At 37.4% G+C, this 16,935-nt stretch overlaps 1 protein-coding gene across 2 annotated transcripts; it reads left to right on the top strand.

Moving 5' to 3' along the window:
* The first annotated feature begins 3,549 nt into the window (after positions 1 to 3,549).
* On the top strand, positions 3,550 to 8,227 carry LOC134662584 (carboxypeptidase Q-like). Of its 2 annotated transcripts, none has more exons than XM_063518857.1 (3): positions 3,550 to 3,794; positions 6,254 to 6,383; positions 7,096 to 8,227. In XM_063518857.1, exons 1-3 carry the CDS (start codon positions 3,595 to 3,597, stop codon positions 8,188 to 8,190), a joined length of 1,425 nt encoding a protein of 474 aa, XP_063374927.1. In that variant the 5' UTR covers positions 3,550 to 3,594; the 3' UTR covers positions 8,191 to 8,227. The 2 variants fall into 2 exon arrangements, with proteins under 2 accessions (XP_063374927.1, XP_063374928.1); XM_063518858.1 differs by lacking the exon at positions 3,550 to 3,794 and adding an exon at positions 5,568 to 5,776.
* The last annotated feature ends 8,708 nt before the right edge of the window (positions 8,228 to 16,935 follow it).

Below are 16,935 nucleotides of genomic sequence, written 5' to 3'. Positions count from 1 at the left end.
ATTGTGAGGACCAAACTTGTAGAAAATCAAATTTCCTACAATTTTTGTCCTCACGGTTTTACTGTAAAATCAAAAATGGCTGAGTTATTCAAGAAAAACCGTTTTTCGAATATACACAGGAGCCTGATTGTCTACTTTTTGAATTTACACTCCCAGTGACCCCCCCGAGGGACCTACGAAAAAAAATTCCAAGAACTGATTATTAATTTTTGGATATCATTATATCCACTGGACTAACATGCCAATCTCTAACGCTCCGTAGCGAACGAAACGCAACTGTCACTGTTACACTAATATGGAAGAGCTGAAGAGTGATAGAGAGACTCAAATCGATTCGATGGCGAAGCGATAGCGATTGACACCTTGGCTAGAGGGCCTGGTAATCTGTGGGCCCCTTTAAAGTAGGTACATTATTTAGCATCATCTAAATGGCCCTTTTGGCCCCGGGGTAAATTATTGCCACTCCCTAATTAACTTTACATTAATTGCAGCCGTAACGAACACCCTTGTTTCAACAAATGGATGTTTTTGGTCCGTAACTTTGAATAACTTTGTAAATAGGTTAATTTTCTGATTGGGTAATACAGATTAAATTAATGAATGAAATATCTATATTTCAGGCTACTAGCGCCCCATATATGTATAAATGACTTATAACTCGCATACGTTATTATAAAAATATATCAAAAAACTACAAAATTTACGTTGTTGATGTTAAAATAATGTAATTTTGTTATCAATCGTGCGATACAATATATTATGTAGGTAGGTATACATACAAACAAATACGAGCGAAATTCACGCGCTCTTGTTAACAAAATGACATCATTTTGACATCAAAATGTAAGTTAGAATTGGCCTCACGGTCGTGTACAGTCAGCATCAAAAATAGCAAATCAGACTATGCGTCAAAATTAATTAAATTATCTACCATTCTCGAATAACTACACAAACAGAGATACGACTCTATTTACCTATGTAGAATAATTAGATTGTGACAGATACTTTTGATCAAGTACTCTAGAAATATATATCTATTTGGAAGATTAAGGGTGGCAGACACTTTCCACTTACTTTTACTGTACTTACACATATTTTCGACGCTTTGTTCGCATCGATATTTCAAATCTCGACTGTTACATAACAGTGCCCCACATGATTGCGACGGATGTGCACTGTTCGCTCCATTCACTCTCTTTGATGCATGTGAATGCCACAATCAACTTTAATGTTGCTATTGTGTGCCATAGAGGATGCATAATCGCTTTGTTAGTGTGTGTGAGCGTTGTCTGCTTTGCTATGGGGATTTTGTTTCGTGGAAATTTTAGAGGTTGTGTTAAATGTTTTATAATATAATTCACTATCACTTCCACTACGTATATAAAAACTTTTACAAAAAAATGAAAACCGACTACAAAAAGGATAAAATAAAATATTATCCGTTTTCCAGTATATGCGTTACCAACTGATATGTTTGAAGTCGGTGCCAAGACAAATAGTAACAATACCGGTCAAAATTAATCAGCCTTATGTCTATAAATCACATTACAACTGTATTAATATTATAATGGTGAAAGGAATTCTATCTGTCTCTTTGTCACCTTTTCGGCTAAACAACTGCCATGTAAACTGGTGAACCAACCAACCAACCAACCAACCGACCAACAAAACAAACAACAACAACCGAAAAACGAATTAACGCGAGCAGCGTTATAGGCACAAGCTCATCGGAACCATCTACCGCAAAAGTACTGCAAGTTCCCGGCCCTAATTCTGCATCCAAAAAGGAGTCCAACAGGATGATTGACCCACTATCTCCAGAGCTGTTTACCTCTTGCCTACAGGTTTAATATAATAAGGTTCAAAAACCTGCGTTTTTCCGACGACATAGTCTTGTTTTCCCACACTGCACCTCATTTAGAGAAAATGTTAGACCTTAGACCAGCAAGTCTTGAAGTCGGATTCGAAATGAACAGAACATAAACCCAGTTAATGGTCAATGGCGTGAAACGTAGGGTCACGGTAGATGGGCAGGATATACAATTTCGTTGACGAATACACCTGCATGGGTCAGATAGAATCCTTCGATAATATGCAGTCCAAGGAAATCGATCGACGCATCGAAAACGCCTGGAAGAGCTTCTGGTCCACGAAGGGCCATCTTCCACTGGCATCAAAACACAAACACTTCAACATGTGTATCCTTGCTTATCCTAACAACCTACAACGCATAAACTTGGTCATTAACAGAAGCCCAATAGTCCCGACTCAAGAATATGACAGTACTAAAAATCTCCATGTAAATAAAACTTAGCCAAATTCGAAAACTTGAATCTCATAAACGGCTTAACCGATTTTGATGCGGTTTTCAATATACGATAAGAAATATGTTTGATTTTATCGTTTAGTGCTTTTTGTAGACTTTTTTCTATATCGAACACACTATTTGCAAATATTAAGTGTAAAAGGAAAAAAATGGTTTTCAATTGTTTAACCATTATTTTTGTATTGACATATTTTGTTTTAATTGTTTTTACGATAAAGAAAGTCATTTTCTTACAAATGACACCAAATTTAACGAAATCGGAGGATCCGAAATATTTGTAGATTTTTTTTTCTGTTTATAACAGACCTCGCTTTCACCTCGGCTCCTAAGTGACGAAATTACGGGTTCTTCGAAAAAAATCGTTTTATTGGGTCTCCACTATCATCGTACAATGCGGCTTGCTTTCCTCTCAAAATGCAGCTTTCGGGCAAAAAAGTTTCATAACCAGTAAGACTAGTACCTAGTAGATATCGATATATATATACAATACAACATTCCCTCTAACAAACTATTATGCTAATATTATTATCCCCTGGCTGACGGGACAGTAGTTAATCAACCCATAATTACAAAACGTTCAATTTTAATATAAAAAAAACCAGTTGGTAACCTTTTATAAATTGCCAATTAACCAGTTTCCTCATTGTTTCTGCCCTTATAATTAATACTGTCTTTTTCAATAGCTTTTCACCATCAAAAGCTCAGTATTTTCACGATTAATTACATCTTGTATTATTAAAATTGCTTTGGGCTTGTTTGTTTAAGCGTCGTAAAGTTTGTTAACATTATATTAAATTAACATAAATTTTTCTGAGAAAGCACTTTTTGGGTTCCGTCTCTGAAGGGTGAAAATTAAACGAAAGCTTTAAATTTTACTTGAAATTGAATGTAACTAGTAGAGTTAGACCAAGATTTTAATAGCACACGCAAAAATGCAAGTGTTATTTACCTATACGTCATAATTTAAACTGATGTAAGTACCTACCTAATTTGCACGCAATATGTAGAGCAGTACTTTACTCGTACCATAAGTTTTCCGCGGCCATAAATGAACTCAAACGCAGCTTGCTTACACCAATGTCAGTACAAGTGAAATGCATTGTGAGTTAGTGTACGCAGTCGCAAGCGAATGTCAGTGTCATACTCGTGGTAAGGATACTGTGGTCGTGTATGCGAATAGCCTAAACATTCGAGTCATTCGTATTGTGTCATGGCCAACAACGCCCATTCACACTGCAACGTAACACCACACCAGACGCGCCGATAAAATGTTTACATACAACATATATTCATACGTACTTATAATCCTTATCGCACAGTGCAGTGCTAAGAAGAAAAAAAGTTATGTGGAGTTGAAATCGTGTGATAATTCGGCCATTGCTGCAGAAATCGCTTCTTATGACTCCATTGTGCAAGATATTGTGGACTATGTTAGGACGGGGCCGTTTAAGGGGAAAACTTATGAAGAGTGAGTATTGGATGTATATTAATAAACAGGCCAAGTGCGAGTCGGACTCGCGCACTAAGGGTTCCGTACCATTACGCAACGGAAAAAATCACGTTTGACGGGAGCCCCACTTAATTTTTATTTTTATTTTGTATTTAGTATTTGTTGTTATAGCGGCAACTGAAATACAATATAATTAAGAATTGAGGGGTGGAATTGAGATAACTAATAAATTTCCTGTTAATTGATGTAAGCAATTCAGCAAAAGTTCATATTTAATTTTAGCATTATCCAGGCGCTATACTTACTTTAGCTGCTGTCACTAATTCCACGCCGGCGAAATCGCGGGCAAAAGCTAGTTATAATATAAACACCGTTCAAAGGGAAGACCTAAGAATAGTGAGTATTGTGAGCTAATGAAAAATCATAAGGTTTCGTACTGTTGGACAATACAATAGAATATTGGATATCTGATTGGTTATGGCCTCGTATTCAGTTTCGCAAATGGATGTGGTCTTTGTTATTGTTAAGTAAAAGATATTTGATATTGACTGGTGTAGTGGTGTCAAGAGCTTACTCTTGACACCACTCCGTCTCACTATACTTATACCTATGGTAAGGGAGTGAGGAGACGGATTTTGAGTGTAAACTTATAATTTTTCATGATATGCAGGTATATTGTAAATGTTTATTTTGATGTATTTATAAACTATAATTATTACTCATGGCAGATTTTAAGTACTTACGAATTTTGTTATGGAAGATTTACCAAAGTATTTTGATTCTAAACTGTGTGGGTTTAGAATCAAAATACTTTGCTAAAAATTACATAACAAAATTCGTAGGTATTTAAAACCTGCCATGAGTAATTATAGTTTATAAATAAATCAAAATAAACATTTACCTACAGTACCTATTACGTTTGAGTTAAGGATGACTCACGTTAGAACGGGCCGATCAGATCAGCGCTTACTTTTATATGACAGATGACAGGTAATCACGCGATGTTTTCCATAGAAAACGAAGCTCCGGAAGCTCCGGCCCGGACACGGCCTGGTCTAACGTGAGGCATCCTTTACCCCGCTTTCCAAGTTAAGTTCGTGGAATTCAGTCGGTCCCTATCTCTAAAGTATCGTTCAAGTGTCCGCGGATTATACGAAGATGGCAGCGACTGATAATTTAGCGATAAGATTTTCGAATTGACATTGGAAGGCGAGGCAAATGCTCAGACCAACCAGAATAACGCGTTTTCCCTAGATAAAACTAGTTTTCCGAAACGCCTTTTGAAAACGCGTTTTTACGGTATTAGGTAGGTATGCGTTCTTAATCGAAAACATTTTAGGCAGAACCATAGAAGGAAGGATCCTATAGAAGTGGTATACGCGTGCCTCCGTGACGGACAAAATATACGCAATGCGACACTATGATTGGTCGAATATATTTGTTGCCTACCATAATCCATACTAATTTATGGTGGGGATTAAAAAAAAATGTGAGACTGTGACAAGGACAAACAATAATAGCGCTTTCGCTGCTACTCCTACTGAAAGATACATAACACTATCCCGTTCGGTCATTTCCCCCCACCCCTCATGCCTGGTCCAGTTAAAATACTAGGTTCATGACCTACTACAGTCAAAAGCTTGTACCAGAAATGTCATTTTTGTCAAAAACTTATTATATTAATAAGTCACGGCCTCGCGTCGCCCGTTATCTGTAAGCAATATGAATACTACTTTAGATTAATACCGATAAACCAAACTACAAAAGCAGATATCCCTATCGCAGCATCTCAGTACAAACGGGTTAGCAATGGTCCTCAGAATATTACTAGCCCTTTGCATTATAGCCATAAGCAACGCAAGGGTTTTATCAAAAGAAAATGTTTGTCAATCATTGTTGGGTGAAGAATTGATAAAAGAAATCGCGTCCTATGAAGATATTAGGGACCAGATATTGAATTATGTGACCAATGGCGATTTTAAGCGGAAAACATATGACGAGTGAGTGTTACATTACGGTACAAGTGCGAAAAATAGGAAATTGTCAACGAGTAGCGATAAATAATTAAATCGACACGAGTTGCTAATTACCTATTCGCAAATGTATTGTACAACGTTTTACAGTACATATGGCTCTTCACGGTACAAATTTTCCACATAGTTACGTAATGTGTTAATTATCGCACTGGTGCAGTAAAGTAGTACCATATGTACTGTAAAATATTGTTTCTGTTCTCCGTGCTGAAAGCGTCTACTTCCGGCACGCCGCTAAATAAAGTTGCCGCTTTCCGGCTCGGTCGAACAGTAAAATAGTATACGGCCAGTAAATAAGAACGGTTGATAATCGTTTGTCATTTTGATATTCATGAGAAAGAGACAAAACTTAAGAGTCTGGTTTGTAAGAGGTTGATAAGTTTTAAGAATAAGGGGTAAGCGTCTCTATAACTGCGTGTAACATGCCTTAATGTATCATTACAGACTCGCAAAATTCGTAGACACGTTTGGCGCTCGGCCGTCAGGGTCAGAAGTTTTGGAGAGGTCCATCGATTACATGATAGAACTGGCTAGAAATGAAGATTTAAATGACATCACCACTGAAGAGCTAGAGGTAACATTTGATAATACATACAAAATTGCAGATGCAAGAATTTAGATTTAATTTAACAAGCAGAAACGTCTGCGACCGATGATATTAAGCTTAGAATAAATTTAAAAGTGGGAAAATTACTGTCTTTGGTGAGACTTCAACTCATGACCTCTGGAAAGATTCCTCTGGTATGGTGGAAAGATTTGCTGGCTATGGATGAGGTCTTGGTTGCTCAGATGGCAGAGCGCTAAAGTATCGATCCAGAGGCCGTGAGTTCAAGTCTCACCCAAGACAGTAATTTTTCCACTTTTAAGTAAATTTCGATTTCTTGATGTTTTGCAAGAATATCTCATCTTTGAAGGTTTGAAGGCCACGAACAAACAAAATAAAATCTAATAAGAGATTCTTGTGTAAACTTGCAAAAGTTTTGTTTACCGTTGATGTAATAAAATATACACAGACTTTTTGTATTTCTCTTTAATATAAAGACAAAAAAAACATTGAGATTTTGATCCAACATGTAATTAAATAGTGCGATTGCATAAATGTTTATAAAATACTATTAAAGCCAAAGATAACCAAACGGACCCCAGGCTCCCATGAGCCGTGGCAAAATGCCGTGAGGAAGATGATTAAAGCCAAAGATAACTTAAATGAAATGTCAATTTCAATTATATCAGCTATATGACAGATCCAATATTTTCGCAAATGTACCTATGGTAAATATTTTCAGGTACCCCATTGGGTTCGAGGAGAAGAAAACATCACAATGTTAGAACCACGAGTGAAAAACATACCGCTCCTAGGCCTGGGGCGAAGCGTGAGCACACCACCAGAGGGAATCACAGGCGAAGTTATAGTCTTTAACGATTTCGAAGAGCTTGAAAATGCAACAATTGATGAAGTCGCTGGTAAAATAGTTCTATTCGATCCCGAGTTTACAACTTACGGCGAAACTGTAGTTTACAGAAGCGAAAGTGCAACCAAAGCGGCTGCCAAAGGCGCTGTAGCATCACTTGTTAGATCAATAACACCGTTTTCCATTAATACTCCTCACACGGGATCACAAGTGTACGGTGATGGTGTAAACAAAATTCCAACGGCAGCTATCACTCTTGAAGATGCTGATTTGATAAGAAGATTAGTCGATCGTGATGTAAAAGTCAAGTTGAATATCAAAATGAAATCCACATTTGATACTAAGACATCAAGAAATACATTGATAGATGTAAAAGGCACTGTTCTTCCAGATAAATTAGTGATTGTTTCTGGTCATATAGACAGTTGGGATGTTGGTCAGGGTGCTATGGATGATGGAGGTGGCTTATTCATTAGTTGGGCGGCACCTGTAATTCTAAAAAGGCTAAACCTAAGACCTAAAAGAACTATAAGATCGATATTCTGGACTGCGGAGGAACTAGGTCTTTTCGGTGCTTACGCATACGAAAAGAAACATAGAAATGAGAGTGATAATATAAATTTTATTATGGAATCAGATGAGGGAACATTTGCGCCGCTTGGTTTGGCCGTAGCAGGCAGCCAGAAAGCCAGATGCATAATAGGGGAAATCTTGAAGCTTTTCGAATCTATAGGGGCTTCAGAGCTGGTTGAAGACGATAGTCCTGGTTCAGATATAACGGTTATAACTAATACTGGCGTACCAGGAGCTAGTCTACACAACGCTAATGAAAAGTACTTCTGGTTTCATCATACCGAAGGTGATACGATGAATGTGGAAGATCCTGATGAGTTAGATCTGTGTGCGGCGTTCTGGACTGCAGTGGCTTATATTATTGCTGATATATCTGATGATATACCGCGAGCTTAGACACAGTAAAAAGTCTAAATTGTGATGATAAATACTTATTTAAATAAAGTGATGCAAATTCAGTTATTAGATAATGTTTCGAATAACCTTATTAAATTAATTTCCTTTATACAAGTACCTAGTTAAAACAAAATAAGGATTGATTCCTAAAGAATTTTTTTTCAGTCATGAAATCAATTTATGACGTAATACGGAATTTCTCTGTATTACAAATTTTAACAACGAAAACTAGTGCCTTTATACGTAATAGTACCTAGTTAAAACAAAATAAGGATTGATTCCTAAGGATTTTTTTTTCAGTCATGAAATCAAATTGACGGAATACGGAATTTCTCTGTATTACAAATTTTAACAACGAAAACTAGTGCCAGACATAATGTCACTTGAATATTCATGTAAAATTTCATGGTCTTTCAGAATGTTTTAAAATGGGAACGTACCTAACTTCTGTATGCTAGCAAGCATACAGTTTGTGTAACTCAAAATTTAATGCTCAAAATATTGACGTGATAACGAAAAAGTGTCACGTTGTGGACAGATCTCCATGGTAACGTTGTGGACAGATCTCCATGGTAACGTTGTGGACAGATCTCCATGGTAACGTTGTGGACAGATCTCCATGGTAACGTTGTGGACAGATCTCCATGGTAACGTTACGGCCACGATAATAATTGAATAATAATTCAATTCAATTCATAAATAAAAATATGCAATTTTTCATCAACGTTTTCTTATGACGTTATCACGCAAAATTATCGTCGGTAAACCAACTTTACAGACAACCATATTTTTTTTAACAATTTCTTATCATTTGATTAACTCATCTTCTTTTATCGTTGATACACCCTATATTTGATCCCCAATCCCGTAATCATAGGCAGTATAAGAATACTTTTAGAGGGACAACAAAAAAGGGAATTTTTGTGCGCCGATAAAGGCCTTAAATTCTGTTATCGTTTATTGCCTTCTTGATAAAAAGGAAACGGTTCTATGAAGAGGAAATATTGAGGTAATTGATTTTATTTTTTACTGGTAAAAGAGCGCTGCTACTGCAGTGCTGCTAGATTTTTGGGAAATACTTATTTGAATTCGCGCTACAATGCTGATGCAATGCATCTGACTATATTATATTGCTGCAGAAAACTTGATACTTGACATTTGCGGCAACAATAGGAGGTATTACTGCAATATTCTGCCGCCAGAGTGCAGCACTAGCACCCACCGTAAACCATAGCGTACTGCAACAAAGGTGACAGTCCATTTCCAACGACAGCTGCACTACTGTCAATTTTACTATGGAAATTGACAGTAACAGCGACGCGTTCAGTACCAGTATTGCAGCTGCGGTCAGAAATGGAATGTTACCCTTATACATATTATTGTGCCATAAACTGTTTTTGACAAGTTTTCACAGACAATAAAATATGATACATCAAGGCGGTTTGTTCACAAAGGGCCTACCTGGCCGCGTAGCCAAGATGCCAATCGCTTACGCTTCGTAGCGATCGAAACGCAACTGTCACTGTCGCACTAATATGGAAGAGTGATAGAGAGACACAAAGCGTTTCGTTGTCGAAGCGATAGCGATTGTAACCTTGGCTAGGCTGCCTGGACACGCGAAAATCGAAACTCTGCTATCTGCCTTTTTATCGCTAGAATATGCAAGAGTGATAGAGAGGTTAGATAACAAAATTTCGACTCTCTCGTTTGCAGTAGACCCTCAGATTGTGAGTAATTGTGGTAGTGGCGCCCGTACGCAGAGTTTCGCGTAATATTCCCTATTCAGTTGGTAGCAATGTCGCGCCGCATTACTGCTGCAGTAATATTGGTGTAGTCTGAATCTGAACGGTACCTTTATTGCTGCAGGGTTGCAGCTGATGCCACGGTCAATCTCCTTGATAAATTGCTACAGCAATGTACGAGTAATGCAATTTATCAAGGTTATTGACAGTGACAGCGCTTTCTCGCTGCACCAGCAACGCATAATAATAGAATTTAACAGTGAAATTGACTTAATAAAAAAATATCCTTTAACAAAAAATTTTTTAAAGGCACTCCACCGTATTTTAACAAAATACAAAATCCCGAATTGAAAAAAATATATATTAGTAATAAAAATAACAGAACATAATGTTAATCTTTACGAGTAAAAATGACATTTAAATTCAATATTGTTTCTCATATCGTTATCTTATTTCCCTTGAGTCTTCATGTCGTTTCCATATTAAGATCTTGGATATAATCTGGATTTCATAAAACCTACAGGGAATAGAGAGCTGATCCAAGAAGTAAGTAAAGAAATATATTCCTATTTCTATAAATATATTTCGACGAATATATATAAAATTTTCTCGGCTCATCTTCATAGTCCCCATTTTTAGGATTCGTACCCAAAGGGTAAAAATGGGACCCTATTACTAAGACTCCACTGTCCGTCTATAGGCTTGTATCTCATGAACCGTGATAGCTAGACAGTTGAAATTTTCACATAAGATATATTTCTGTTGCCGCTATAACCCGCCGCAACAAATACTAAAAAGTACAGAACCCTCGGTGGGGGAATCCGACTCACACTTGTCTAGTTTTTCTCTCGGAATATTGACATTATTTCATGAGTCACACCACCATTATACATTATATAATCGAAGTTATACGCTCTCATTTCAAAAGGATAATTTGGAACAACAAAATTGGCATAATCTATGTCTGGAAAGTACCAAGAAATTAGAGCGAGTAGATGTTGTAGATACAGTCGCCATCAGATATATCGGAGCAGCCAAGGTGTTTACAAAATCTGAACACGCTCTCTAACGCCTTGACAATAGAGGCGTGTGCAGATATTTGTGAGCACCTTGGCCGTTTCGATATATCTGATGGCGACTGTACTATACTTCTTCTTGCTCTATTTTAGTTACTGAAGTGAAAACTTCTTTAGCGGCGCTGTGCACTTTTTGTGATGGGAAAAAAAATTTAAACTCGCGAGAAACTGTTAGTACTTCAATGTCATTGAGTTTTTCTTTATCGATTTAAATGCCATCTAGTGAGTTTCGCTCTAACTGGTATTAATATAACTCGAATACTAACAGTGATGTGCTTAGGGGTTTCAAGTAATGCGACGAAATAACGCTAGATGGCGTTAACCTCAATTATACATAGTGCTGCAGACATTTTGCAATAGTGATTGAGTTTTCACTTCTGCCGGCACTCCCTGAGTGCAACCCGTTGTTTTTTACTCCTAGTTCTACGTGTATGATGGTCGCGTTATCTACGTGACGGTGCGATAATATCATTATCTGTCTTTTTCAATCGCGCGGTATTAAGAAGTGACTTGCTTTCTTTTGTCACGTGGTCGCGTCCATCATACACGTGCTTCTTTAAAATTTCTCGGCTAAAATCCCCAGCCAAAATCCTAATCCAGATAAGAAAAGTTCATAAAAAATATCCCTTTTATTTTAGTCTGTCGTCTATTGTGTTTCTTCAAAATTGCCTGGCTTTATTTAAATATAAAAGGAAGGCTCGTTAGTGGCATAGAGAAAAAAATACATAGATTGCTCACTCCATACATCAGTTTTAGTACCAAAAAGACTATTAGCATCTAGCATCGAGTAGCGGAACTATCAGTACTGCTACTTGACAATAGATGTAGCACCGACCGGAAAGTCTTATGCTGTCTATTATTATTAGTCGTATGCTGTCTATTGTCAAGTAGCAGTACTGATAGTTCCGCTACTCGATGCTAGATGTAGACACTGAAATTAATAGTCGAACTGATGTATGGAGTGAGCACTTTGTCTTACTATAATTATTTCTCTATGTTAGTGCTAAAGCTAACAAAGGTCTATCCTCTTAAGGCCCAAGGTCTTATTAATAGTACTTCTTCAGTTCAATAAAATTTAAACCATAATATTCAATTGTAACAGAGTGGCATTCCTTTTTTTCGTTAAATTTTAAAACAAATAAAAACAAATGTCACACAGTCTAGACGTGAAAACAAGATCTTTTGCCAGGTACAGTCAGCAGCAGAAATTGCTAAGCGGGCCAGGTGTCAAAAGGATCTTAACGCGACTTTATTGTTAAGAGAATAAGAGCGTGTCAAGGTAATTTTGAACACCTCGCCCGCTTAGCAATTTCTGCTGCTGACTGTACCAAATTCCAGGATTGTTCTAGAGATTTCGATATTTGTCCTATTTCGATTGTGCTATCGCTCGTTTCAGGTGAAATGTTTACTTAATACTGCCGTGTCACGCGCATCTCATGTAACTTTAAAAATTAAGTTTTGAGATAATTACGTTTAAAGTTTTAAAGATATCCCTTAATAAGTATGATTTAAATAATAGAACCAATACCTGCGTTACGCAAAAATGATAACCCCGCGTGCGCATAAACAATACTGTATTTACTAGATAAAACTTGTCATTTTTGCATAATCAAGCGAAATAATTATATTGTTGTCGTACAAAAAACTGGTTCATTGGAGAATTTTAACTCGTTCCCGCTCGAGTAATCTCGCCTATTCTCGGTTCATCAGAGCAGAAGATGGCGGCAAGCAGGCATTTGCCGGTTTAAATAAGGTCAATGTGGCTAATTCAGTCATAGGGACTATTCCGTCTACTAGCGTTTTTCTTAATTAACAAAATTGATAGGTTATCGATGGAAAGATTTGAAGCACATATATGTACATAGATACAAAGAGAATACGGCGTCAAGCTAAATAAAACAATGAAACCGTTTAATAATAAAAACGAAGCGCAGGAAGCTCCGGCCCGGACACGGCCCGGTCTAACGTGGGTTATCCTTAAAGCTAGGTACTTTGGTAAGAAACGGAAGCCGACTTTCAAATAACATTTATAGTCCATTGTGATACGGATTCAAAAATAATTCAGTTACAAAAGTCGCAAGAGATGAAAAGAATTGTCAAATTGCTTTGAAATCAAATTCGATTATTCCAAGCATTTATTCCACATTTTTGTACAGACTACAAAGAGGCGCTAAAAGCATTTCGTGTTACCAATTAGGGTAATTGGAATAAAAAAATAGGAACGGAGCACGCGAAGTGTGACTCGGCGTGTTTCATATTACCTAATACCTACTGTTTTATTTTGGAGCATCCTTCTAGCTAGCTAGATGGATGACCAATGCTAAGAGGACCATCTCCCCTGTGAAGAAATTATAAGTAGCTGTGTGTGTGCGTGCGTGCGTGCGTGCGTGCGAACGTGCGTGCGTGCGTGCATGCGTGCGTAACACCATAAATCGTCTGCAATAGACGCTAAGGCCAATAATGACTGTTTTATTTACCTACACTCTTTTTAATATTAATAATATTATTATTATTTAACTCGACGCTGTTAACTGTACATCGGTGGACTTTATGCCATTTGTAATAAGGTCCAGGTCCACCGATGTACTGTTAGGAGTGTTGCTGTCACCACACGGGATTCTTATGCCATTTAGGGTTCTTGCTAAATTGGGAATAGAAATTCTATAGCGTAAGTAAAAGTATTGAACAACCAATTTAACTAGGACCCTAAATGGCGCAACACTCGCGGAGTGTGATGGTACGTAAGTAACAAAACATTTACATCATTGAAAAGATGTGTCCCTCAGAGTTTGTTGCCGGTCCCATATTAGGATACCCTCCTCCAATTGAGGGGTGATTTAAATATTCTCGAGGCAGAGGTGTAGGGTTGGAGCCGGTATGTAGCTTTATTTGACGTTCATAAGCGGATTGTAATATTATGCCTACTTGAATAAAGTAACTTTTGGGTATCTTATCTTATCATTTTTTGCTGCCAGTTTTATCAAATTAATACCTAATAAGAGTTCTTTATTTACAGAAGACCTTGTAATTCTGTAGCCTAGTTGGCTTAAGTCCCAAACTTAGTAACTCCATTTCAACACACAAGGGATTTGCAACCTTAGCCAACGATACCTAAAGTTGCAAACCTCTTAACTCATCCGGAGGAGATACGAGGTTTGCAAGATTAGCCGACGTTGTAGGATACTAGACTGCCCTTTACGCGTCCGTGTCCATATGTTTGAGAGGAAGGGTTGTAGGGTTGGGAAAAACTCGAGACTTTTCTTTTGTCTGAGTCTCGAGTTTTTATTTTCGTGTAGGGTAATTCGCTAGTAACTGGCCACCGGCCAATAACTGGCCACTCTAAACTAAAACTGAATTCTATTCACCTGTTAACAGAATTCATTTTAGTATACGTTTTCAATAACTGGCCAGCCTACAATAACTATAGCAACCTTACTTATACTAAAATGAATTCTCTTTATATTAGGTGAATGGAATTCATTTTTAGGGTTCCGTAGCCAAATGGCAAAAAACGGAACCCTTATAGATTCGTCATGTCTGTCTGTCTGTCCGTCTGTCCGTCTGTCTGTCCGTCCGTATGTCACAGCCACTTTTCTCCGAAACTATAAGAACTATACTGTTGAAACTTGGTAAGTAGATGTATTCTGTGAACCGCATTAAGATTTTCACACAAAAATAGAAAAAAAAAACAATAAATTTTTGGGGTTTTCCATACTTCGAACTGAAACTCAAAAATTTTTTTTTCATCAAACCCATACGTGTGGGGTATCTATGGATAGGTCTTCAAAAATGATATTGAGGTTTCTAATATCATTTTTTTCTAAACTGAATAGTTTGCGCGAGAGACACTTCCAAAGTGGTAAAATGTGTGTCCCCCCCCCCTGTAACTTCTAAAATAAGAGAATGATAAAACTAAAAAAAATATATGATGTACATTACCATGCAAACATCCACAGAAAATTGTTTTGAACGAGATCTAGTAAGTAGTTTTTTTTTATACGTCATAAATCGCCTAAATACGGAACCCTTCATGGGCGAGTCCGACTCGCACTTGGCCGCTTTTTTAGTTCTGTTTAGGGAGGCCAGTTACTGGCGAATTACCCTATTTAGCAAACCAAACAGGAATTTAAACATATCAAAAATGCAATAATACTAAATATGTTACGCAACAAAAGAAAAATACAACAAAAAAAAACCTGGAGGTTCATAATTATAAATTATGTTAACTGGAGTTATAGTCAAAAATGTCTAGTATTTAATGAGCAAGGGGCAGAATTTTCATAGCGAAAATTCGGCCAGACCAGCTATCATGGTCGCATTTTTATCACCTGTCATGCTATGCGTCACTTTCGCACTTACATATTTGTTAGAACGTGACAGCCATGGTGACAAACGATAAAGAGCCGGCCATCTTAGCCCTACAGACCAGCTATCATGCTCGTATTTTTATCACCTGTCATGCTATGCGTCACTTTCGCACTTACATATTTGTTAGAACGTGACAGCCATGGTGACAAATGATAAAGAGCCGGCCATCATAGCCCTACCGTAGGGCCGAACTAGATATGTCAGTGTCAAAACTTTACATCAAAATAAATGTCACCTCAGTTTGTCGATGTTTGATTGTCATTTTAACTAGGCCCCACGAACCACGTGTTGCCTCCCTGTCACACTTACGTACGCATTTACAAGTGCGCAGAGAGGCAACACCTCGAACTTAATAGGCTACTTAATACGCTTATTATTTACTGCAAAGACTCTACTCTTTCTTTTCGACTCGAATCTTTATATAAGAAGTGTCACAACACTAGCGGGTTAACTTAGATCTTCGTTAAACAGCAGCTGACGTGTTTGATGAAATTCGGAAGCGGTGAGTGGATATCCATTTCGATACAAACAGCAACACTCTCTCTAGGTGGACCTTATGTGTATTGTAATAAGGTTTACTCTCAGTTAACAGTGTGGGCGACTTCATTGTACGAGCGGCTAATGGAAGGGCGTTGGTTTTGGCACGCTCCGACGTGCGAGCGGGATGTCGCTATAATACGCGCATAGCGTTGTCTCGTTCAAACTTTAGCAAAAATTAAATAGCAAAAAAAATCTGTCCGTACGCAGTTTTACTAGGCAACCTATTTGCTATGTGTCAAATGTGTGAATGTGAATATTATCTATCATTTATTTCTTATCACTACATAATATAAAACAAAGTCGCTTCCCGCTGCCTGTCTGTCTGTCTGTCTGTATGTATGCTTAGATCTTTAAAACTACGCAACGGATTTTGATGCGGTTTTTTGTAATAGAGTGATTCAAGAGGAAGGTTTATGTATAATTTGTTAACCCGTGCGAAGCCGGGGTGGGTCGTTAGTCACAAATAAATGACAGATGAGTGTAGATATTCCTTATAACGTATCTCCTACTATAAGTTCAAATGAAAAACTTTGTAAACAAAGTAAATTAAATATGAAATCGTAACAGTGATGTTTTCTTCACAACAATAAAACAATATAGACGAGGTAATAATAGACCTCGTTGTTCGATTCAATTTACTGCGGGAAAACAGGGTATATAATAATGTATTATGTGTATACTCGAAAATAAGATATAGAAAAAGAAAAATCTAATATATTGTCGACTAATAAAGGATTACTCCCGTTAGACAGGGCCGTGTCCGGGCCGGAGCTTCCGGCTCCGGCGCTTACTTTTCTATGACAGATGACCGGTGATCACGTGATCCTTTCTATAGTCTAACGTGAGTCATCCTGCTGGGAGGGTAGCAAAATTAATTGCATGTATAAATACGTAAGTAAAATGGGTTAGTTAGCATTAACACTGATTGATAGAGTTACCTATCCGTTTATTAGTTATCAATGAGAGATAGCTGTTAATGTACATTATATTATTATAGTCAAAACTATGCAATTATAGTT

The sequence above is a fragment of the Cydia amplana genome, chromosome 3, assembly GCF_948474715.1.
Source record: "Cydia amplana chromosome 3, ilCydAmpl1.1, whole genome shotgun sequence".
Lineage (NCBI taxonomy): Eukaryota > Metazoa > Arthropoda > Insecta > Lepidoptera > Tortricidae > Cydia > Cydia amplana.
The sequence above is the reverse complement of the archived record's forward strand: the minus strand, read 5'-3'. Positions and strand labels throughout refer to the sequence as shown.

Excerpts from the sequence above, each read along its gene's own strand:
- LOC134662584 (XM_063518857.1), top strand. The coding sequence starts at position 3,595 with ATGTTTACATACAACATATATTCATACGTACTTATAATCCTTATCGCA. Across the intron at positions 3,795-6,253 it reads AAGGGGAAAACTTATGAAGA|ACTCGCAAAATTCGTAGACA; the intron begins GTGAGTATTGGA and ends GTATCATTACAG. Across the intron at positions 6,384-7,095 it reads TCACCACTGAAGAGCTAGAG|GTACCCCATTGGGTTCGAGG; the intron begins GTAACATTTGAT and ends AAATATTTTCAG.